A 23665-nucleotide genomic window follows, 5' to 3' on the forward strand; every position below is an offset into this window, starting at 1 on the left:
CTGCTCGGATTCACTCTGAGGGATTAGATTTAATTTTTCTGCGATCCAGCACCAATCTAAATGATTAAAGGCCCCTTATGGTCAAATCTCCATCTTGGGAAGCTGGTCTTCCCTCGGGTGTCAGGGGGCTGTAGCAGGTGGTCTTCCCTCGGGTGTTGTCAGGGGTTGCAACGGACAGTCTTCCCTCGGCTGTCGGGGAGCCACACTCGGTGGTCTTCCCTCGAGTATTGGGGAGCTGCCTGCAGTGGTCTTCCCTCAGGTGTCGGGGAGCTGCCCTCAGTGGTCTTCCCTCAGGAGACGGGCAGCTGCCCTCAGTGGTCTTCCCTCAGGTGTTAGGGAGCTGCCCTCGGTGGTGTTCTTTCAGGGGTCGGGGAGCTGGCCCCAGTGTCCTTCCCTCATGTGTTGGGTAACTGCACTCGGTGGTATTCACTCATGTATTGTGAAGCTGCACTCGGTGGTCTTCCCTCATGTATTGGGGAGCAGCCTGCGGGGGTCTCCTCTCATATATTGGGGAGCAGCCTGCGGTGGTCTTCCCTCATGTATTGGGGAGCAGCCTGCGGTGGTCTTCTCTCATGTATAGGGGAGCAGCCCTCGGGGGTCTCCTCTCATGTATTGGGGAGCAGCTTGCGGTGGTCTCTCATGTATTGGGGAGCAGCCTGCGGGGGTCTCCTCTCATGTATTGGGGAGCAGCCTGCGGTGGTCTTCACTCATGTATTGCGGAGCTGCCTTTGGTGGTCTTCCCTCATGTATTGGGGAACAGCCTGCAGTGGTCTTCCCTCATGTATTGGGAAGCAGCCCTCGGGGGTCTCCTCTCAAGTATTGGGGAGCAGCCTGCGGTGGTCTTCTCTTTTATGTATTGGGGAGCAGCCTGCAGTGGTCTTCTCTCATGTATTGGGGAGCAGCCCTCGGGGGTCTCCTCTCAAGTATTGGGGAGCAGCCTGCGGTGGTCTTCTCTCATGTATTGGGGAGCAGCCTGCAGTGGTCTCTCATGTATTGGGGAGCAGCCCTCGGGGGTCTCCTCTCAAGTATTGGGGAGCAGCCTGTGGTGGTCTTCTCTTTTATGTATTGGGGAACAGCCTGCAGTGGTCTTCCCTCATGTATTGGGGAGCAGCCCTCGGGGGTCTCCTCTCAAGTATTGGGGAGCAGCCTGTGGTGGTCTTCTCTTTTATGTATTGGGGAGCAGCCCTCGGGTGTCTTCTCTCATGTATTGGGGAGCAGCCTGCGGGGGTCTCCTCTCATGTATTGGGGAGCAGCCTGCGGGGGTCTCCTCTCATATATTGGGGAGCAGCCTGCGGTGGTCTTCCCTCATGTATTGGGGAGCAGCCTGCGGTGGTCTTCTCTCATGTATAGGGGAGCAGCCCTCGGGGGTCTCCTCTCATGTATTGGGGAGCAGCCCTCGGGAGTCTCCTCATGTATTGGGGAGCAGCCCTGGGGGTCTCCTCTCATATATTGGGGAGCAGCCTGCGGTGGTCTTCCCTCATGTATTGGGGAGCAGCCTGCGGTGGTCTTCTCTCATGTATAGGGGAGCAGCCCTCGGGGGTCTCCTCTCATGTATTGGGGAGCAGCTTGCGGTGGTCTCTCATGTATTGGGGAGCAGCCTGCGGGGGTCTCCTCTCATGTATTGGGGAGCAGCCTGCAGTGGTCTCTCATGTATTGGGGAGCAGCCTGCGGTGGTCTCTCATGTACTGGGGAGCAGCCTGCGGGGGTCTCCTCTCATGTATTGGGGAGCAGCCTGCGGTGGTCTCTCATGTATTGGGGAGCAGCCTGCGGTGGTCTCTCATGTACTGGGGAGCAGCCCTCGGGGGTCTCCTCATGTATTGGGAAGCAGCCCTCGGGGGTCTCCTCATGTATTGGGAAGCAGCCTGCAGTGGTCTCTCATGTATTGGGGAGCAGCCCTCGGGGGTCTCCTCATGTATTGGGAAGCAGTCTGCAGTGGTCTCTCATGTATTGGGGAGCAGCCCTCGGGGGTCTCCTCATGTATTGGGCTAGCAGCCTGCGGGGGTCTCCTCTCATGTATTGGGGAGCAGCCTGCAGTGGTCTCTCGTGTATTGGGGAGCAGCCCTCGGGGGTCTCCTATCATGTATTGGGGAGCAGCCTGCAGTGGTCCCTCATGTATTGGGGAGCAGCCCTCGGGGGTCTCCTCTCATGTATTGGGGAGCAGCCTGCAGTGGTCCCTCATGTATTGGGGAGCAGCCCTCGGGGGTCTCCTCTCATGTATTGGGGAGCAGCCCTCGGGGGTCTTCTCTTTTATGTATTGGGGAGCAGCCCTCGGGGGTCTCCTCTCATGTATTGGGGAGCAGCCTGCAATGGTCTCTCATGTATTGGGGAGCAGCCTGCAGTGGTCTCTCATGTATTGGGGAGCAGCCCTCGGGGGTCTCCTCTCATGTATTGGGGAGCAGCCTGCAGTGGTCCCTCATGTATTGGGGAGCAGCCCTCGGGGGTCTCCTCTCATGTATTGGGGAGCAGCCTGCGGTGGTCTCTCATGTATTGGGGAGCAGCCTGCAGTGGTCTCTCATGTATTGGGGAGCAGCCCTCGGGGGTCTTCTCTTTTATGTATTGGGGAGCAGCCCTTGGGGGTCTCCTCTCAGGTATTGGGGAGCAGCCTGCAGTGGTCCCTGATGTATTGGGGAGCAGCCCTCGGGGGTCTCCTCTCATGTATTGGGGAGCAGCCTGCAGTGGTCTCTCATGTATAGGGGAGCAGCCCTCGGGGGTCTCCTCTCAGGTATTGGGGAGCAGCCTGCAGTGGTCCCTGATGTATTGGGGAGCAGCCCTCGGGGGTCTCCTCTCATGTATTGGGGAGCAGCCCTCGGGGGTCTTCTCTTTTATGTATTGGGGAGCAGCCCTCGGGGGTCTCCTCTCATGTATTGGGGAGCAGCCTGCAATGGTCTCTCATGTATTGGGGAGCAGCCTGCAGTGGTCTCTCATGTATTGGGGAGCAGCCCTCGGGGGTCTCCTCTCATGTATTGGGGAGCAGCCTGCAGTGGTCCCTCATGTATTGGGGAGCAGCCCTCGGGGGTCTCCTCTCATGTATTGGGGAGCAGCCTGCGGTGGTCTCTCATGTATTGGGGAGCAGCCTGCGGTGGTCTCTCATGTATTGGGGAGCAGCCTGCAGTGGTCTCTCATGTATTGGGGAGCAGCCCTCGGGGGTCTTCTCTTTTATGTATTGGGGAGCAGCCCTCGGGGGTCTCCTCTCGTGTATTGGGGAGCAGCCCTCGGGGGTCTCCTCTCAGGTATTGGGGAGCAGCCTGCAGTGGTCCCTGATGTATTGGGGAGCAGCCCTCGGGGGTCTCCTCTCATGTATTGGGGAGCAGCCTGCAGTGGTCTCTCATGTATAGGGGAGCAGCCCTCGGGGGTCTCCTCTCAGGTATTGGGGAGCAGCCTGCAGTGGTCCCTGATGTATTGGGGAGCAGCCCTCGGGGGTCTCCTCTCAGGTAATCTTCCACCATGGTTGTAAACAGGCCCCGGCTGTAATACTGGAGCCGCAGCTCCTGCGGAGGTGTCGCCCCCACCAGCCCGTGTGGCCCCCGTGGGATAAACGGCGATAGGGATATAAAGCGCCCCCACCCCACGTGGACGACCCGGAAGTGTTTCCCCCGAGAAAATAGTCCGCGCAGTGATACGTGCTCCCGGCAGCGGCGGCCGCGCGCGGCGGAGGGATCCGGCCCGGGAGCTTTATAGGAGGAAGCAGCCATTTTGGAGCTTCGACTTAGAAAAACGCATCGAGAAGAAAGAAAAACAGACAAAAACAACAGGAAAAGCAAAGAAAACCGAGCCGACGGCGACAAGAGCATCAGCGGCGAGACGCGGAGGAAGACGAGGACGGCGCGGCGCGGAGGAAGTGTTCGGGCCGCGGGGTGCGTGTGTGAGGCCTGTGTGACGGGTGTAACGGGCGGCCTGTGGGGGAGCGGGGTGACCCGGCGGGCTGACACTACAACTCCCAGCATGCCTGACGGGCTCCCCTCAGCTCGCAGGGCCTTCATGGGGGAGCGAGGGATGGGAAGGGTTAATAACGTATTTGGGGCCTGCGGACGCCGTGCGGATATGGGGGGGGGTTACGGGTTCCGTTCGGATATGGGGTGGTGGTGCGTGTGTCGCTGCTGCGCCGTATGCAGATGTGTTTAGCAGCGGGTCTGCGCACTACAACTCCCAGCCTCCGCCCCGGGGGGCCGGCATGTCAGAGGCGCTCGCTGTCTGCGACGGACAGGTACCATGGAAGCGGCGCAGCGGGCGGCTTGGTGGTGAATGGCGGTTACGGAAGCGGCGCAGCGGGCGGCTCGGTGGTGAATGGCGGTTACGGAAGCGGCGCAGCGGGCGGCTCGGTGGTGAATGGCGGTTACGGAAGCGGCGCAGCGGGCGGCTCGGTGGTGAATGGCGGATACGGAAGCGGCGCAGCGGGCGGCTCGGTGGTGAATGGCGGATACGGAAGCGGCGCAGCGGGCGGCTCGGTGGTGAATGGCGGATACGGAAGCGGCGCAGCGGGCGGCTCGGTGGTGAATGGCGGATACGGAAGCGGCGCAGCGGGCGGCTCGGTGGTGAATGGCGGTTACGGAAGCGGCGCAGCGGGCGGCTCGGTGGTGAATGGCGGATACGGAAGCGGCGCAGCGGGCGGCTCGGTGGTGAATGGCGGATACGGAAGCGGCGCAGCGGGCGGCTCGGTGGTGAATGGCGGATACGGAAGCGGCGCAGCGGGCGGCTCGGTGGTGAATGGCGGTTACGGAAGCGGCGCAGCGGGCGGCTCGGTGGTGTCCGCAGCGCAGGTGAATGAAGCGGCCACATGACAGGAGGAGTGCCGCTCGCCGCGCCGGTGTTTCCGTGAGCCCTTTCGCTCCTCGGTGCGGCGGCGTCCTGCGGGGCGGCCCGTGTCTGGAGTCGTAGCGGTAAGTCCGATCGCAAGGAGGCTCTGCGGCGTTTACATAGCGAAGCGGACGCGGAATTCAAAATGTCGCCCATACAGCCTGTGCGGGCGTTAGCCGCCGGCGCTCCACACGGTCGCCCGTGATCGCTGGAGCCGCTGTCAGCACCGCCAGGCCGCGGTCACTAGTGTTCTGCGCGACGCTGCAGACCGCCTCTGAGTTCACCGCCGCCAGCGCCATTTAGTGTTTCAGCGCTCTTTGCGGCCCCCCGTTGTGTGAGTGAGGGGGCGGCGCTTTAGGGTGCCGCGTCTGAACAAACGCCCGTGTGAGGACGGCTGCCATCTTGGATGACACATGTCGCCCGTGCGGTGAGCCGGCGGATGCCAGCAGCTTTCCTGCTCCGCTCTCCTCTCGTCACTTCAGTGAAGCAGCCATTCGCCGCGCTCGGCCGCCCCGGAGGCTCCGCGGCTGCTCTGTATGGGGCGCCGCGCTCGGCCGCCCCGGAGGCTCCGCGGCTGCTCTGTATGGGGGCGCCGCGCTCGGCCGCCCCGGAGGCTCCGCGGCTGCTCTGTATGGGGGCGCCGCGCTCGGCCGCCCCGGAGGCTCCGCGGCTGCTCTGTATGGGGGCGCCGCGCTCGGCCGCCCCGGAGGCTCCGCGGCTGCTCTGTATGGGGGCGCCGCGCTCGGCCGCCCCGGAGGCTCCGCGGCTGCTCTGTATGGGGCGCCGCGCTCGGCCGCCCCGGAGGCTCCGCGGCTGCTCTGTATGGGGGCGCCGCGCTCGGCCGCCCCGGAGGCTCCGCGGCTGCTCTGTATGGGGGCGCCGCGCTCGGCCGCCCCGGAGGCTCCGCGGCTGCTCTGTATGGGGGCGCCGCGCTCGGCCGCCCCGGAGGCTCCGCGGCTGCTCTGTATGGGGGCGCCGCGCTCGGCCGCCCCGGAGGCTCCGCGGCTGCTCTGTATGGGGGCGCCGCGCTCGGCCGCCCCGGAGGCTCCGCGGCTGCTCTGTATGGGGGCGCCGCGCTCGGCCGCCCCGGAGGCTCCGCGGCTGCTCTGTATGGGGGCGCCGCGCTCGGCCGCCCCGGAGGCTCCGCGGCTGCTCTGTATGGGGGCGCCGCGCTCGGCCGCCCCGGAGGCTCCGCGGCTGCTCTGTATGGGGGCGCCGCGCTCGGCCGCCCCGGAGGCTCCGCGGCTGCTCTGTATGGGGGCGCCGCGCTCGGCCGCCCCGGAGGCTCCGCGGCTGCTCTGTATGGGGGCGCCGCGCTCGGCCGCCCCGGAGGCTCCGCGGCTGCTCTGTATGGGGGCGCCGCGCTCGGCCGCCCCGGAGGCTCCGCGGCTGCTCTGTATGGGGGCGCCGCGCTCGGCCGCCCCGGAGGCTCCGCGGCTGCTCTGTATGGGGGCGCCGCGCTCGGCCGCCCCGGAGGCTCCGCGGCTGCTCTGTATGGGGCGCCGCGCTCGGCCGCCCCGGAGGCTCCGCGGCTGCTCTGTATGGGGGCGCCGCGCTCGGCCGCCCCGGAGGCTCCGCGGCTGCTCTGTATGGGGGCGCCGCGCTCGGCCGCCCCGGAGGCTCCGCGGCTGCTCTGTATGGGGGCGCCGCGCTCGGCCGCCCCGGAGGCTCCGCGGCTGCTCTGTATGGGGGCGCCGCCCCGGAGGCTCCGCGGCTGCTCTGTATGGGGGCGCCGCCCCGGAGGCTCCGCGGCTGCTCTGTATGGGGGCGCCGCCCCGGAGGCTCCGCGGCTGCTCTGTATGGGGGCGCCGCGCTCGGCCGCCCCGGAGGCTCCGCGGCTGCTCTGTATGGGGGCGCCGCGCTCGGCCGCCCCGGAGGCTCCGCGGCTGCTCTGTATGGGGGCGCCGCGCTCGGCCGCCCCGGAGGCTCCGCGGCTGCTCTGTATGGGGGCGCCGCGCTCGGCCGCCCCGGAGGCTCCGCGGCTGCTCTGTATGGGGGCGCCGCGCTCGGCCGCCCCGGAGGCTCCGCGGCTGCTCTGTATGGGGGCGCCGCGCTCGGCCGCCCCGGAGGCTCCGCGGCTGCTCTGTATGGGGGCGCCGCGCTCGGCCGCCCCACGTGGCGCCGCTCCTCTCGGCTTTGGGTGCGGAGCGCTGCCGCTGGTCAGGTGATGCCGGAGGGGCTGTCTGTCACTTGGAGTAAGATGGCGGCGCTGGCAGCGATCGCTTTAGAGGCTTCAATCGGCTTTGGATCTGCGGCAAAACCAAAATCTGCGCCAAATCAGTGAGGTGCGACCGCGTCCGTACAGGGCGACCGTTAGTGGCGGTTACTGCAGCCAAGAAACCGCGCAACAATTCCTGCAGCTGTCATTCCAGGCCGCTGGTCTGATGTAACCGGCCGATCGTGTCTTTGGCGCCGTTCACCATGGCGGCTTTTAGGAAAACAAAACTAGACAAAATAGAAGAGAAACGGATAAACAGACGGCTTCCTTTTAGTTGGACCTGGGAGCGCGGCGGTCCGTGTCACCCGAGCGGCGGTCATAGCTTCTTGCGTGCGCGAGTAATGCACTGTACCGCCATCCCACCGGCCGCCATGTTGTGCTCACACAATCGCAGCTTGTTCGGTCTTGGCGAGTGTTACGTGCGCGTTCACACCGAGCTGGGACCCAACATCACCGTGCGCCGCGTGCGAGTACAACGCCGTCAGATCCACTCGTGCCAGCCACGCCTCTGGTGCAGCAACAATAATGCGGAAAACTGAGAGTGGCGCGGAGGGGGGGGGTCAGAGGTCAGAGGTGTCACTAGGCGCTTTCTTTCCATTTCGCCTCTTCCAGAACAGCAAAAAACGCTGAAGTGTAACGGCCCTTCCTAAAGGTAGTCAGGGGATGGCGCTGGGCGGCGGGCGCTGGTGGATGGCGCTGGGCGGCGGGCACTGGTGGATGGCGCTGGGCGGCGGGCGCTGGTGGATGGCGCTGGGCGGCGGGCGCTGGTGGATGGCGCTGGGCGGCGGGCGCCAGCAACCACCAACATAAGCAATATCTGTTAAAGCACGCGGAGCAGTCTCCCGTACACGAACACCTCGCCGCAGCAACGTCTGGACTGCTAGTTGTCCCGTGTAAAGCCGTCCATACAGAAATGGCGCTGGGCAACTTCTGTAATCCCGCCCCCACATGCAGCCGGTCACGGCTTGCGCTCGCAGGTCCTGCTGTGTCGGCTTCCATCTCTTCAGTTGGGGGCATATCTCACCTGTGATTGGCTTAGAACAACCTTTAACCCCTTAAGGACACTCCTCTTTACATTTCTTCCCCGCCCTCCCTTCTAAAACATAACTTCTATTTGCCCGTCTCCCTCGCGCTCTGAGGGTCGCTGTCCTTGCGGGTTCGCCATCTTTGGAGGTTCTTGTTTCTAGGATCGCAGCGCAGTAAACGGCAGTGACATAACGCTATTCTGCGCGACGCCACAAATACGATACAAATTTATGGGGGTTTTGTACTACTTTAAAAATAAATTGTGCTTACCGCCATAACTTTTTTAATGTTTCCACTGCTGCTTTTTGTTTAATGGGACCCCCCTCTAACGAATTGGACTTGGACACGGGGATGCCAAATATTTTTGGCGTTTTTTACATTTTTTTGTATCCGGCAAACTTGTGTGTTTAGTTTTTTGTTTTTAAATTATCAGCAATTTTTCCAATAACTTTTTAAACTTTTTTTTAATTTAGTTTTTACATTTTTTTTTTGTCCCCATAGCAGATAAGAACTTGTGATGCTCTGATCGCTCCTGCAGTGTGATGTTAGTGCCGTAGCATTACATCACACCGCGGTCTGACAGGCAATCTATCAAGCCACCCCACAGTCAACTTAATAGGCAATTTTGCAATAGCAGTCCTGGTGGTTTTCAGAAGGCTGTTTGGTTGCCGTGGCAACTGAACAGCCCCTTGTGTTCTCATTGCGGTGCGTAGTTTGGGACCCCCAGAACTCTGATCCGGGCATTTAAATGCCATTGCTAGAATTGACCATGGCATTTATGTACATTATGGAGCATTAAGGGGTTAAAGGGGCTGTGCTGCAGTGTGAAGGGCTGCTGGTCCTGGATCCCGCGCAGGAGCGCTCCGTTCTGGGGGGTACAGGGGGCTCCGAGCGGCGGACTTTGCTTTGATGTTCATACGCCCGAATAGGACCTGAAAAAAGATCTTTAAAAGGTCAAAACTGCTGACGGTGCGTGGATGTGCCAGCGCTTTGTGGGGGTCGGACCTATAGGAGATAATGGGGGCTGGAGGCGCAGGTGAACCTGGGCCCCCGGCCCCCACATCAGTTCTCTCTTCCCCAGTACCATCAATGAAGCCTTATAGTTGGGGTTCCCATTACGCATCCACCGCGCCCCCAAGGAACTGAATACAGTGCTGGCTTAGTGTTGTACCCCTCCTCCCTGCCCGGCGGCACTCCTGGCATTGTGGGGAACGGTAACTCACTGGCTTTTGGGGGGCTTCACTGTAACTCCCTGTGCAGTTAAGGCCTCTTACAGTGCGGGCAGAAGCTGTTTGTTATAGCTGACACCCACGGGCAATAGCTGCAATCGGCCAATCACGGCTATTAACCCTTTAAATGCCCCAAACGATGTTCGGGGGTCCCGTAATGCTATAGCATTGCGTCATACTGCAGGAGCGATTAAAGCGTCGCATGTTGTAGTCCCCCATATTTTTGTTTTTTTTCCTCCCCCTGTAAAAAAAAAAAAAAAAAGTGGCCGCGTCATTAAGGGGTTAAAGGGGTTCTGTCATTAGAAGAAGAATCTCTACTTCCTCCTCCCCTGTCAGTCTCCTTACCGCATCTTCTCCTGCAGTCCCCTGGGTCGCCTCCCCTCCGGCAGGTCGGTGTACCCGGTCGCTGGTGACGTGGCCCTCTCTGCCTAGCGGGACGTTGAATCCTCGGCAGCCTGCTTTAGCGCACAGGTGCAATATCTTGCTGCTAGTGCTTCATATAGTGTGATATCACGCCTGCACAGGCGCTCTAAAGCAGGCTGCCGAGGATTCGCCATTCCCCGCTAGGCAGTGAGCGCTACGTCACCAGCGACCGGGTACACCGCCCTGCAGGAGGTGAGGAGACCCGGGGGACTGCAGGAGATCAGGAGGAGAAGATGCGGTAAGCAGACTGACGGGGGAGGAAGAAGGAAGGTTAGATTTTTTTTATTTTTTTTTCTCTCTCAACGCCTTAAAGGAGCCTTTTAACCCTTTAGTGACCACAATGTTTTTGTATTTTTTTGTGGTAGTCTGTTATGGACTCAAAATGCAAATAGGCCTTCACAATGCGTCAGGGGACCCAGGACGCCGGATCCGCTGGTAAGTATGGGGTCTCTGGGGGTCGCCGTGACAGGCTTCGCCGCCGAATATTCCGCGCGGAGCCCGTCACGGCCGTCTGCAGCCGGCCTTATACAGCTGTCAGCAGGAAAACAAGTGGTACCGGCCTTGTAAGACGCTGTCAGAAAAGCAGAGGGTGTCTTTAAAGAGTGAGTTGTGCTTTAGTAGTTAAGTGTTTTTAAAGCGACCCCTGACCCTAGACAATGATGGCCGCTCCCCTTCTCTGACTACTTGATGCGCACTGTATACATCGGCAGTCCAAGACGCTGCGAGCTGCTGACATGGGCAGCCCTGGCCAATCATAGCAGCGTGTAATGTCTACCATGTATACTGATGCACAGCGTGCATCAGGTAGCAAGCGGGGCGGCCATCTTTGTTTGTCCAGGGTCAGAGGTCGCCTTAAAATTGTACAGATTTGGTAGTGCCACAATCCTTTTGTACCGGAGAACAGCGTTATGTTTGTGCTGCAAGTTAATCCAGAAAGGGCAAAACCCAAAAAACAGCATAACTCCTGTTTTTTTTTAAGATACATATTATGTACCCCAAAGTGCTGCCCCCCCCCCCCCCCCCCCCCCATGGGGGAAAAAAAGCCTTCTACGTCTGTTGGCAAAAAATAGGTTCTGGCTCTTCCAATGCACCCATGAGAGAAAACCAGATTGCTATTCGAGGGTTGTCCCATTTCAGCGTTTGGCGGTTTCTACATCTCCTTGTCGGGGGTTACAGAAACACTGCAGTGAATGAGGTTTAAAGGGACATCGGTGCGGGCCGCGCTGCACTGTTACCATGCCTTCCGTTCACTTCATTGGAAGCTATGGGAGTGGCGGCTGTTTCCGAAAAACACTCCTGGTCTAGAAACGTAACCAGCTGAGGTGGGATTACTCTCTTAAAGGGGCAATCTGGGCTCTTTTAACTGATGACCTATCCTCAGAACAGCTGATCGTCCGGCCCCCTGCCCAGGGGAGAGAGGGTTGGCTCCTGCTTCACCGCCATTGAAGTCTGATAGCGCGGCTCTTGTTACGGACATCCTGTCCTGGGCAGGGCGTGGAATAGCGGCGCTCCTGCTTCTCCTCCTATCCACTGCAGTGACAGCCGGCCGGACAATCGCAAGCGGCGGACCCCCGGGAATAAGCTGCTGATGGCCTATCTTGAGCCCAAACTGCCCCTTTAAGGTGCAAGATGAAGCCAGTCACTTGGGGTTAGTCCTCCACGTAATGCCGTATTACTAACCTCAGAGGTCTTATGTCGTCTTCTCCTGGATCTGAATATTTGTTTAATGTGGTCACCTCCACATACACAGGATTTGCCGCCGGGGCGCGACCCGTCTGAAGGGTTAGTTTGCCGAAGGATGAGCCCTTGATGCCACTTGACTGTTCACCTTGTCATCACGTCTTGGAGAAGCTCTGCACACGGGTGACATGGCGGTGGGTGTTGGCGCTTATGTGACCTATGAACATGTGGCTTCATTCACACCGAAGGGAACTGGTCTCGGGGGGGTGTAGAAGCTGCAGTAATCGGCTGGCTGGCTTCCTGCCCCATGTGCTGGATCAGCGGGTTAGATGCCAACATGCCCAACGCAAGGAAGTGTCTGGCAGAGGCTTGAGATGCCTTTTACATGGGACAACTATCACCCAAATTATCGCTGGAAACAGTAAATTTGGGCAATAGTTGTGCGGTGTACACGCGGCCGCCGACAGCGCACGGAGCGAGAAATCGCTGGCCGGTTGGAGTCACTTGGCTATCGGCTATGTGAGCAGGAGCGGCTGCATGTATGAGCGACGGCCCCCTCGTACTAGCCATGGGAGCAGGCGGGAGCGATCCCCGGTCGTTGCCGTAATAGTCGTGTGGTCGTCCTCGGGGCGCTCATGCGCCTAACCATGCCGGCCAGAGCGCCCTTTAGGGTCCGTTTACTGGGAGCGAGTAAACTGCGCAGAGTTGTATCCTTTACAATGTCAGTTTAAACGCACAGATTTAGTGTTCGTCATTCGGCCGTTCTTCCTTTAGCATGTGCGCTGCAGCAGAAATGACGCTAACGATTTAACCGGCGTGATCAGGCAAACTACTCGCTGGATCTAGCGGATTGTGCCATGATTGAGCAGTGTAAACGCATGCAGCGAAAGAAGATAAATCACTGGTTGTCTGGAAACGGGCAGATGCTGATCTACGGACAACGGCCTGGTGACTGCATGCAGGCGGGGGGCTGGACGGACCCCCGGCCCCCCCATTCACTGAGCGGCGACTGCTCCTGTGTAAAAGCACCACTGGGGCGGCTGACCGTCCTGTCTAAAGGGCTTAAGGCAGATTGGACACAAGATGCCGTTTGGTCTGCATGCCTGTTTTGGGGCGTTGGGGTCCTTCTGCACAGGATGGTTGGGCGCTTTAGGACACGGCGGTCATCTTGGCTATAATTGCTCCTGTACAGGATGGAGGGTGGCTGGAGACTCGCGCCCGTCCGCCTCGGGTTCCTTATGATTGGCCCATATAGACGGACCCTCAGCTGATCTAATGTGTCTGGCAGCCCCTTGACTTCCATGTCGGGGGAGATGAGAATCTGGCTGTTAGATATAACGCCTTCATCCTTGTCAGGGGATAAGCTGCTGCCAGCCGAACGCATGCACGCTCGTCTCCGCTGAGCTGCTTCCGCTGCCCCATACACAAATGGTTGTCAGGTTGGCTTCTTAGCTCAGATGTACTTGGTGTTCTGAAGAGTTTGGGCTCCTGGGGGTCCGTGTACATGCTTGGATTTCACGGACATGGGGTCTTGGACCTGATCGGGGAGAACGGGACCCTTCTGCAAAATGCCGATTTGTCAGTGTAACGTAGTGGATTAAATGGGGTTTTGGGGTCTGACAACCTGTTTACCATCATTCTGGAGTTGGCACTTGTCACTGTCTTCCGCTGCCGTTGACTTCTGCCAATGGTTCGCCAGGCTAAGATCTGTCTCCATGGTATTGTGTTAATTAACGTGCCATATTTGGGACCGTGTCTCTGCGTTAATCCACGGACAGCGTGCGGCTCTGTTGTGCGCCGATGCGGACGTGCGGTGACTTTTTTTATGCACACAGACTGATAATTTGCATGAAAAAACCTCGTATGTCCTGTCTGTCCGCAGATGAGAACGGACGTGCCGGCGGCGGTGGTGGCCAGAGGCTTTACTTAAACGGTGACTAAACTTTCAGGCGACTTTTCCAAAAAACACTGCCATGTGCACATGAGGCCGTTGTATGACTTGTGCCCATCGCTAGTTCTCCCCTCTGTGGTTTCATACAAGTGTATTACAGGCATGTTACACCCATAATGTGCTTATGTGAAACCGGCGTACGGACGTATTCACACACTGGAAATGCTGTGGGCTCTTCTGTATCACCCTGACTGGCGGCAGCGCTCAGGAGCAGCTGCTGGGTGACTGAGCGCGGCGCTCTTGGGGGGCTGGCGGGGTGAGCGCGGCGCTCTTGGGGGGCTGGCGGGGGTGAGCGCGGCGCTCTTGGGGGGCTGGCGGGTGAGCGCGGCGCTCTTGGGGGGGTTGGCGGGGTGAGCGCGGCGCTCTTGGGGGGGCTGGCGGGGTGAGCGCGGCGCTCTTGGGGGGGCTGGCGGGGTGAGCGCGGCGCTCTTGGGGGGGCTGGCGGGGTGAGCGCGGCGCTCTTGGGGGGGCTGGCGGGGGGTGAGCGCGGCGCTCTTGGGGGGGCTGGCGGGGGTGAGCGCGGCGCTCTTGGGGGGGCTGGCGGGGTGAGCGCGGCGCTCTTGGGGGGGCTGGCGGGGTGAGCGCGGCGCTCTTGGGGGGGCTGGCGGGGTGAGCGCGGCGCTCTTGGGGGGGCTGGCGGGGGGTGAGCGCGGCGCTCTTGGGGGGGCTGGCGGGGTGAGCGCGGCGCTCTTGGGGGGGCTGGCGGGAGTGAGCGCGGCGCTCTTGGGGGGGCTGGCGGGGGTGAGCGCGGCGCTCTTGGGGGGGCTGGCGGGGGTGAGCGCGGCGCTCTTGGGGGGGCTGGCGGGGTGAGCGCGGCGCTCTTGGGGGGGCTGGCGGGGGTGAGCGCGGCGCTCTTGGGGGGGCTGGCGGGGTGAGCGCGGCGCTCTTGGGGGGGCTGGCGGGGTGAGCGCGGCGCTCTTGGGGGGGCTGGCGGGGTGAGCGCGGCGCTCTTGGGGGGGCTGGCGGGGTGAGGCGCGGCGCTCTTGGGGGGGCTGGCGGGGTGAGCGCGGCGCTCTTGGGGGGGCTGGCGGGGTGAGCGCGGCGCTCTTGGGGGGGCTGGCGGGGTGAGCGCGGCGCTCTTGGGGGGCTGGCGGGTGTGAGCGCGGCGCTCTTGGGGGGGCTGGCGGGTGTGAGCGCGGCGCTCTTGGGGGGGCTGGCGGGGTGAGCGCGGCGCTCTTGGGGGGGCTGGCGGGGGTGAGCGCGGCGCTCTTGGGGGGGCTGGCGGGGTGAGCGCGGCGCTCTTGGGGGGGCTGGCGGGGGTGAGCGCGGCGCTCTTGGGGGGGCTGGCGGGGTGAGCGCGGCGCTCTTGGGGGGGCTGGCGGGGTGAGCGCGGCGCTCTTGGGGGGGCTGGCGGGGGTGAGCGCGGCGCTCTTGGGGGGGGCTGGCGGGGGTGAGCGCGGCGCTCTTGGGGGGGCTGGGCGGGGTGAGCGCGGCGCTCTTGGGGGGGCTGGCGGGGGTGAGCGCGGCGCTCTTGGGGGGGCTGGCGGGGTGAGCGCGGCGCTCTTGGGGGGGCTGGCGGGGTGAGCGCGGCGCTCTTGGGGGGGCTGGGGGGGGCGGGGTGAGCGCGGCGCTCTTGGGGGGGGCTGGCGGGGTGAGCGCGGCGCTCTTGGGGGGGCTGGCGGGGTGAGCGCGGCGCTCTTGGGGGGGCTGGCGGGGTGAGCGCGGCGCTCTTGGGGGGGGCTGGCGGGTGTGAGCGCGGCGCTCTTGGGGGGGGCTGGCGGGTGTGAGCGCGGCGCTCTTGGGGGGGCTGGCGGGGTGTGAGCGCGGCGCTCTTGGGGGGGCTGGCGGGGTGAGCGCGGCGCTCTTGGGGCGGGGCCTGGCGGGGGTGAGCGCGGCGCTCTTGGGGGGGCTGGCGGGGTGAGCGCGGCGCTCTTGGGGGGGCTGGCGGGGTGAGCGCGGCGCTCTTGGGGGGGCTGGCGGGGTGAGCGCGGCGCTCTTGGGGGGGGCTGGCGGGGGTGAGCGCGGCGCTCTTGGGGGGGCTGGCGGGGTGGAGCGCGGCGCTCTTGGGGGGGCTGGCGGGGGTGAGCGCGGCGCTCTTGGGGGGCTGGCGGGGTGAGCGCGGCGCTCTTGGGGGGGCTGGCGGGGTGAGCGCGGCGCTCTTGGGGGGGCTGGCGGGGTGGAGCGCGGCGCTCTTGGGGGGGCTGGCGGGTGTGAGCGCGGCGCTCTTGGGGGGGCTGGCGGGGGTGAGCGCGGCGCTCTTGGGGGGGGCTGGCGGGGTGAGCGCGGCGCTCTTGGGGGGGCTGGCGGGGTGAGCGCGGCGCTCTTGGGGGGGCTGGCGGGGTGAGCGCGGCGCTCTTGGGGGGGCTGGCGGGGTGAGCGCGGCGCTCTTGGGGGGGCTGGCGGGGTGAGCGCGGCGCTCTTGGGGGGGCTGGCGGGGTGAGCGCGGCGCTCTTGGGGGGGCTGGCGGGGGTGAGCGCGGCGCTCTTGGGGGGGCTGGCGGGGTGAGCGCGGCGCTCTTGGGGGGGGCTGGCGGGTGTGAGCGCGGCGCTCTTGGGGGGGGCTGGCGGGTGTGAGCGCGGCGCTCTTGGGGGGGCTGGCGGGGTGAGCGCGGCGCTCTTGGGGGGGCTGGCGGGGTGAGCGCGGCGCTCTTGGGGGGGCTGGCGGGGGTGAGCGCGGCGCTCTTGGGGGGGCTGGCGGGGTGAGCGCGGCGCTCTTGGGGGGGGCTGGCGGGTGTGAGCGCGGCGCTCTTGGGGGGGCTGGCGGGGGTGAGCGCGGCGCTCTTGGGGGGGGCTGGCGGGGGTGAGCGCGGCGCTCTTGGGGGGCTGGCGGGCTGTGAGCGCGGCGCTCTTGGGGGGGCTGGCGGGGTGAGCGCGGCGCTCTTGGGGGGGGCTGGGCGGGGTGAGCGCGGCGCTCTTGGGGGGGCTGGCGGGGTGAGCGCGGCGCTCTTGGGGGGGCTGGCGGGGGTGAGCGCGGCGCTCTTGGGGGGGCTGGCGGGGTGAGCGCGGCGCTCTTGGGGGGGCTGGCGGGGTGAGCGCGGCGCTCTTGGGGGGCTGGCGGGGTGAGCGCGGCGCTCTTGGGGGGGCCGGCGGGGTGCGCGCTCGTGTTTGGAGGTGAGAGGCACCTTATGCACAGCTGACTGAGTCGCAGCTCTCGCCAACGGTGCAGGTTTGGTTGCGGTCGTGCTGTGGATGATCCACAACGCTTCTGCTGGTCAGTTCTTCCTGCGCTCTGTGTTTATAGGCCCAGCAGCAGGAGGAGGGGCCTGTGACGCGATTAACTACGGGTTCTGGGCTGTGCGTAATAAGCATGATCTATAATTACCTGCTGCGCACGGGTCTGCTGATAGGAAGCCGACATTTCCAATAAAGTAAACCTTTTACTCCAAATATGAAAACTTGTATTCTAAGGTTTATTTACCTGAACAGAAAACGGGATTATTTCAGCTATTTTGGTAATTATGTAAATTAGTAATTAGTATTCGGCAGACTGCGCCGCGACTTCTGCAAAAACTTGAATCGGCGAGATGCGTCCATTCCTGTGCACAGCTGGGTGTTTCTGCGCAGAAACCTGCCGCCTCGCCGCGGCGTCCCGAAGAGACTTGAATTATTTGCTTTTGTATTCCGTGGTTTTGTGAATGTCTGACACTCTAAGGGCTGAACCCCAAAGCGCCTCCAGCGGTCCTTTTGGGAGATGGATAATGGTAGCTACTCTATCCTGAAAATACGGAAACCGTGTGAAACGCAGTCCAGGGGGGCCTCTGTCGCCACGGCTCTCGGGCTGGTTGTCCCGCTCTCTAGATACAGATGTGAGTCTTACTGTCTGGCATTGAGGGAGCGGCCTCTGCAGACGGGCGGTAAGTTAATAAATGGGATCCTTTTGCCTCCATTAACATCTTCTTCTCCATGTCTTCTCTTCCAGGTTGCTTTGACAGATCTTAAGTCAAATCTACATCCGAGGGCTTTTTTATATATAAAGAAGTGGATTTGGTGCATCCGAACAAGTGACTTCACAGTTCAAAGACTTTAACGAGAACAATCACTTGTTGCGTTGCAATAACAAGGACTCATTTATTGAGCAAGACTTTATCTCTTCATTTTGAAGAGTCTATAAACTTATTACAGTCTCTGTACTGACTCAGACTTTGAAGTTGAAAAAACCTTCAAAGGGACAATTTAATAGAAAACAAAATGAGCACCACAAGAACAGAGAACCCTGTTTTAATGGGTCTGTCCAGTCAGAATGGGCAATTGAGGGGCCCGGTGAAAACCAATCCAGGGCCTGGAAGTGGGGGAACGCAGACGCAGCAAATAAGCCAGCTGAAGAACGCCAGCACAATCAATAATGGAAGTCAGCAGCAAGCACAGAGCCTGAGCAGCGCTATTAAGTGAGTAGCTTACCTCCCCGCTCATCAACTCGTCTAGTAGATTGTATAAGGCACGTTGGTCACTCATCCCTGATTGATTCAAGTGTGCAGCTGGACGCCTCCTCCCCCTGCTCTTGCGGAACCGAGTAGCAGGGGAGGGGGGGAGGAGGATCCCGGCTGCACACTGACGCTACTGTGGTTAGGATCAGCGCTGCTTAGTGAATACCATCAGGGGAGCCATGGCCCCTGCCAGTATTCACTGCAAACGCGGTGAGCAGACGGCAGCGCCGCGGACAAGCAAGGAACCACCAACTGCCCGATCCTGGCCCGGTGGTTGGGGACCTCTGCTCTAACGTATAGTTGGAGGCTCGCCTCCATGGCTGCTGTATAACTACTCTGTAATCCTAGTTGCCAAGCAGACTTGCTATTGAAAAGTCAATAGTTTTTTGGCGCACGCCGCTCCGGAAAAATGTTTTGCATGTTTTACTCTGCATATATGTTTTAGATGCTTTCAGACACTGTTTTCATCTTGTCCAGAAAGCGGTGGAGTTTCTTGGTTTATAGGCAACAAGGCCGGCTAATAGGTTATGGAAAGTTAGATTAGACAGTCTGAAACTGTGCTATACTTGTCGTCCAGCAGTCACTGCACACATTTGGCGCACTTGAAGACGGTTTGCAGTAAGTAATAAGATGGGGTTAGTCAATCTGTCCCAGAGGCTTTAAAAGGGAAAGCTGCTGATATGGGATCAGATTAGGGGGACAGACTTTTAATCCCATTAATCTCCATACTTCTGACCAATAAACATTGGTTGACACGGGTTGTCGGAGTTGTATGGTTTCACTAAAACCCTGTAAACCCCCTTCCCCATGTGTAAACTAACCGGCCTTACCCCCCCCCCCCCCCCCCCGCTGTGTTCGCTCCTCCGCTGCTCTTATTGGCCGCTGGGGCAGTCTGTAAACGTGACATCGGAGTAAACCCGAAGCGTTGGCGTGGGAGCCGGGAGAGGTGACCATGTGCCGTTATTTTACTGCACGGGAAATGGGGTTTTAGTAAAAACCTCCAACTCGGACAACCCCTTTAATTGTCGCGATTTGGTTTGTACGGCTTCGCTCCCTCGTAGGACTTCGGGATCCATCTAGCGGGGTTGTGAAGGCCTCTTGTTAATCCCATCCAGACCCGAGACTCTCCTCTCTGCTTTCCAAGAGCCATAACATTATTTTGCCACCATCGCTGACTGGGCGCTTTTTGTGGGATGAGCTGGATTTTTCTTTAACCCCTTCTCGCTCCAGGATGTACATTTACGTCCTGGAGCGTCGTGGTATGTATGCAGAGAGGTCGCGGGGCTGTTTAGTACAGCTGACACCCGTGGGCGATAGCCGCGATCGGCCGTCTGGCCAATCGCGTCTATTAACCCTTTAAATGCCGTGTCTATTAACCCTTTCAATTCTGACCAGCATTTTAAGCCCCCGTACGGCCACCCCGCCGTGAGATCGGGGGAGCCGTGCAGGTGTCATGGCTGCCGGGGGCCTTCTGAAAGGCACCAGGGCTGCTTTCAGAGACTGATCAAAATGCAGTATGACTTAATGCTATAGCAACACTTCATACTGCAGGAGCGATCAAAGCATCGCTGGCTGTATTCCCCCAGGGGGGCTTAAAAGTAAAGTGAAAAAAAGAGCAATAAAGATTTTTTAATTGTGTGTAAAAAAAAAAATAAAAAATAATGGGGGACAAGTTTAACCCCCCCCCCCCCCTTTTGCCATATCTATAATTAAAAAGTCTAAATAATAAAATTACATATTTGGTATCGCCGCGTCCGTAAAAGTCCGATCTATGCAAGTAGCCGATTATTTTTCCCCGCACGGTGAACGTCGTTCGAAAAAAATAGAGAACACCAGAAATGCACTTTTTCAGTTACCCTGTCCCCAGTAAAAGCGCAATAAAAAGCGATCAAAAAGTCGTATGTATTTCGAATTGGTACTAATGGAAACTACAAGACGTCCCGCAAAAAATGAGCCATCGTTGAACTACGTCGACAGGAAAGTCATCGCGCGCAAGATGACCGCAGAAAATAATTGAAAAAAATTAAATGTCTTTGAAAAAAAAAAAGGATAGTAAAAAAATAAATAAATACAAGTTTGGTATCGCAGTAATCGCACCGACCCGTAGAATAGTTATGTCGTTTTTGTTGCAGTTTGTGCGCCGTAGAAACAAGACGCACCGAAAGATGGAGGAATATCGTTTTGTTTTTTCATTTTACTCCACTTAGAATTTTTAAAAAGTTTTTCAGTACATTATATGGTAAATAGCACCATTGGAAAATACAACTCGTCCCGCAAAAACAACTACAACCCTCATACGGCGACGGCGATGGATAAATAAAGGAGTTATGATTTATTTTTATTTTTTTTTAAGAGGGAAAGAAAAAAACGTAAATGGGGGGGAGGGCTGCGTCATTAAGGCTGGGTTCACACTGGGCGTATTCCCGACGGAATTCCTGCGGTTTGGCCGCCGCAAAAACCGCGAGATTACCGCCGGGAGATTTCGGCCCGGCCACTCGCTTTTCCGTTGCGGCCGGCGCTCCCATAGAGGAAACAATAAATAGACATGCTGCATCTTTTGAAACCGCAGCCGCGGTTTCTGCCGGACTTACCGCCGCGGATTGGCCGTCCCGTGTGGACGAGATTTCTGAGAGATCTCGTCCACATGGCTGGCTGATCCTGAGATTAGCGGCCGCGGGCGTATTTGCCGCGGCGCAATTCCGCGCGGCAGAACCGCGGCCAATCCGCCCTGTGTGAACCCAGGCTAAGGGGTTAAAGTACTGTAACTTTTTATTTAGATGAAAATTTTATGCTTCTTCGTATTATTGGGGGGCACAGCTTTGACCGCAGGTATAGCTGCGGCCGCAAGGAGGCACCGTGTTAGCTTCCCCTACCAGCTATACCCCTCTGGCAAGCATTGATCCATTTTAGTCTGTTGCATGTAGGAGGCGGAGCTTTTTATCGCCAATCTTCAAGTACCGTTTGAATTCAGGGAATATAGGGAGACAGGACTGCAAGTTACCCCACTGAGGACGACTAACTGAACACGGATAACCATTCTGCTGTCTGCCCCTGACCTCAGAGGTAAGGGAGGCATTAACCGCCAGCCCTGGGGTCCCCCCCCCCCCTCCCCCTTCTTTCCACTGACACTCCCTTCCTCGCTAAATGCAAACGAGCATCTTGAAACAACTGGGATCCATGTAGCGTTCAGTAACTTTTAGCGCTCCGGTTTGGGTAAGCGCTGCCTGCTCGTTGCCCCTCCTGCGGTACTGTAACTGTTCATGGCATGTCCGACACTAGAGCGGAAGCCCCCGAGACGGGTCAGTCAGTCACCGACTATACATGCTTTCATTGCAGGACGAAGGTTACCTGCGGACCGAGATGGGGCAGAGTCTCCCAGGGTCCAGACTCCAGCAGCATCCCAAGAGCTCCATGCTGGTTTGCTGATATCTGGCCCTGGACCAGGGGGATCTGCCGAAGGGGGCTGCCTCTCTATACATAAAAAACGTGCCTCCTCCTGGTCCTGTGTACTAGGGTAAAGATGAACCCCATACGCAGCATCCCTGCATCCTAACTGCCTTTGTGACTGGTGCCCCCTGTACTCCATAACTGGCATCACGGCGGGGCTGCGTCACCCTCCGCTCACAGGCTGCGCCTGCCACAAGAACAGCCGAGCGTCATGCTGTCTCTTTACTCTTCCATGAAGCGTAATGGTACCTTGGTGAGAAGTCGGATCTCTCGGGATACTCAAGGATAACGCTCGTTGTCCGCTTGTTACCTCCTTCCATGGGGGAGTAAGAAGTATTTATTGCAATCCAGTGCAGTAACCGTGACGTGCACTTTATGTTGTGATAAACTTTCCACGGAGGTTTTGTTGTTTTTCTCTATTAAAGGCGAGATTGTTTCTGTTGCCGTAATCTCGCATTATGTTGATTGAACTGACACCCCGTTTCCTATGGGTTTTCGTGCTGCGCTCCTATAGAATAAAGCGTGTAATATTTGACTAGTTTGGCGCAACAAATGTTGTTTTTTTTCACATTTAAAAAAAAAAATCAGTTTTTTTCCCCCAAACTTTATTAAACCTTGTATATTTTTCTCCATAGGGGGCTTGAAGTTGTGATCACTTGTACTGCTATACTGCAATACTTCATTATGGCAATATATAGTACTTTTCAGTGTTGCCTATGAAGTCCACTGGCAGGGACTGATAAGCATCCATGGTAACCCTGGGAGCCTTCACCTGTCTGTTAACCCATCGGTGGGGCCCCCTCTCTGGCTGGCTGCTTGGCCACACTGTCAGCTTTGATCAAGGCATCTAGATGGTGAAAGGGGTGTCTGAGGTGTGCCATCTTAGTTCAACCCCCTCCCCATTAAGTAACCTAACATATTGTCGTATACGCGCCTCCATCTGCTCCTGTTGTGTTTAGTGATGGCGCTCGTCACCCACTCCGGTTCCTGATGACAGCTGCAGCCAATAACAGCTCAGCGATCGTAAATTGGGCAGGACTGCACTTGTCAACAGAGACTGGAGCCGGGGCCCGAGCACGGTCATGGGACACAGCAGGCGTCAGGAGAGGTGAGTACATGACAGTATGTTACTTGACGGGGAAGGGGTTACACAGATGGCGCCCCCCTTTAACTCCCACGATCGAAGCTCTGATCACCGCTGTTGCCAGTGGCTGTCAGAAATGGGGCGAACGTGGCTCCATATCCCCTTCACAACCCCATGATGTTGGGAAAGGGTTCATGTTGGTGCCTGGTGATTCTAAATGGTTCTTGGGGCGCTTTGACCTTTTTTACAACATGAAATCTAAGCTTATTCCTGCAAAATATTCTGAACTTCAAGAAAACCGCATAATGTAACGCCTTGTTCTCCCTTGTAGACCTGGTGATGACTGGAAGAAGACATTAAAACTCCCACCAAAAGATCTTCGAATAAAGACTTCGGTAAGATGTGCCTGTAGTTTGCTGCTCCTTTCTTACCTGGACGTTTAACCCCGTCCCACCTGGGTGGTTTGGGCTCAGGAGCTCAGCTGGGGGTTTCGGGCTGGGATAACTCCATTTAACCTTCAGAAGCCGCAGTCTATTCCGATTGTCATTGAAGTGGTTAAACAGGGAGAAGGCCCTGCAGAGAACGTCTCTACATCACAAGGGAGCTGGAAGGGTGCTTTAACACGAACGATTACATTATTCACCCAAATGAACGAGGAAGCGATGTCAGTTTGTGCCTAAACCGATTGCCCGAGCGTACAAGCAAAACCTTCAGCCCCACCGGTCACTTCGCTGTAGCCGTGAATGAGAACGGCTGAAACATCGGTGTTCAAACCGAGCGATTAGCGAGCGAGCCAACGATTACACCGGCATGAAATGAACGCTAAGCGAAAGAGTCCTTGTTCCCATAGCGGTCAGTCGTTGCCGGCATTTACACTGAGCAAAAGAAATAGTTTAAATGAGTGATTAATTGTTCTGTGTAAAAGGGCCTTAGGTCACGTATGACTTCTGCAATCATGTTAGGTAGTCAGTTATCACCATAAGGGTGGCAAAATCTACACCATTTCCGCAAGAGAGTCAAATTCTAACCTTGGTTGTGGCCGCAGATACACCGCCGATTTCCTCCGCTGCAGCGCTCCCTTGCCGTTTGTGCCCTCGGCGCTCCCATAGGCTCTAGCAAGCAGGGAGGGGGCATCTGTTTTGCCACAGAAAAGCCGCAGCGTTTCCACTACATGTGACTGTAACGTTGGCTTATGAACATTCACATTTCCAATATGACTTCTAAATGGTCTTGAGTTGTTAGTCAGTCGCGCCTCCTGACCGGCACATGGTGGCTTTAGTAATTGTGACTAATGACCTCTTTACAGACCGCCTATTACATATTGCTGCCATAATTCAGTTAGCATTTTAAACCTGTTCTGGCCGGCCTATGTAATGCCAGGGGACAAAATGGGGGGAGTAGCAAAACACATTTTTTGAGTCCTATTTTTCTCCCAAAAAACAGGCTAGAA

At 58.9% G+C, this 23665-nt stretch overlaps 1 protein-coding gene across 1 annotated transcript in view; it reads left to right on the top strand.

The window, feature by feature from the left end:
• The first annotated feature begins 3647 nt into the window (after nt 1-3647).
• DDX6 (DEAD-box helicase 6) overlaps nt 3648-23665 on the top strand; it is a 38649-nt gene continuing 18631 nt past the window's right edge. Inside the window, exons 1-3 of the mRNA XM_066606070.1 lie at nt 3648-3854; nt 17180-17645; nt 22547-22610. Of these exons, the coding sequence (XP_066462167.1) occupies nt 17449-17645; nt 22547-22610 (261 nt within the window). The 5' untranslated portion in view covers nt 3648-3854; nt 17180-17448. The remainder of the gene's footprint in view (nt 3855-17179; nt 17646-22546; nt 22611-23665) is intronic.

The sequence above is a fragment of the Eleutherodactylus coqui genome, chromosome 6 (assembly GCF_035609145.1).
Source record: "Eleutherodactylus coqui strain aEleCoq1 chromosome 6, aEleCoq1.hap1, whole genome shotgun sequence".
In the NCBI taxonomy this organism is placed as follows: Eukaryota; Metazoa; Chordata; class Amphibia; order Anura; family Eleutherodactylidae; genus Eleutherodactylus; species Eleutherodactylus coqui.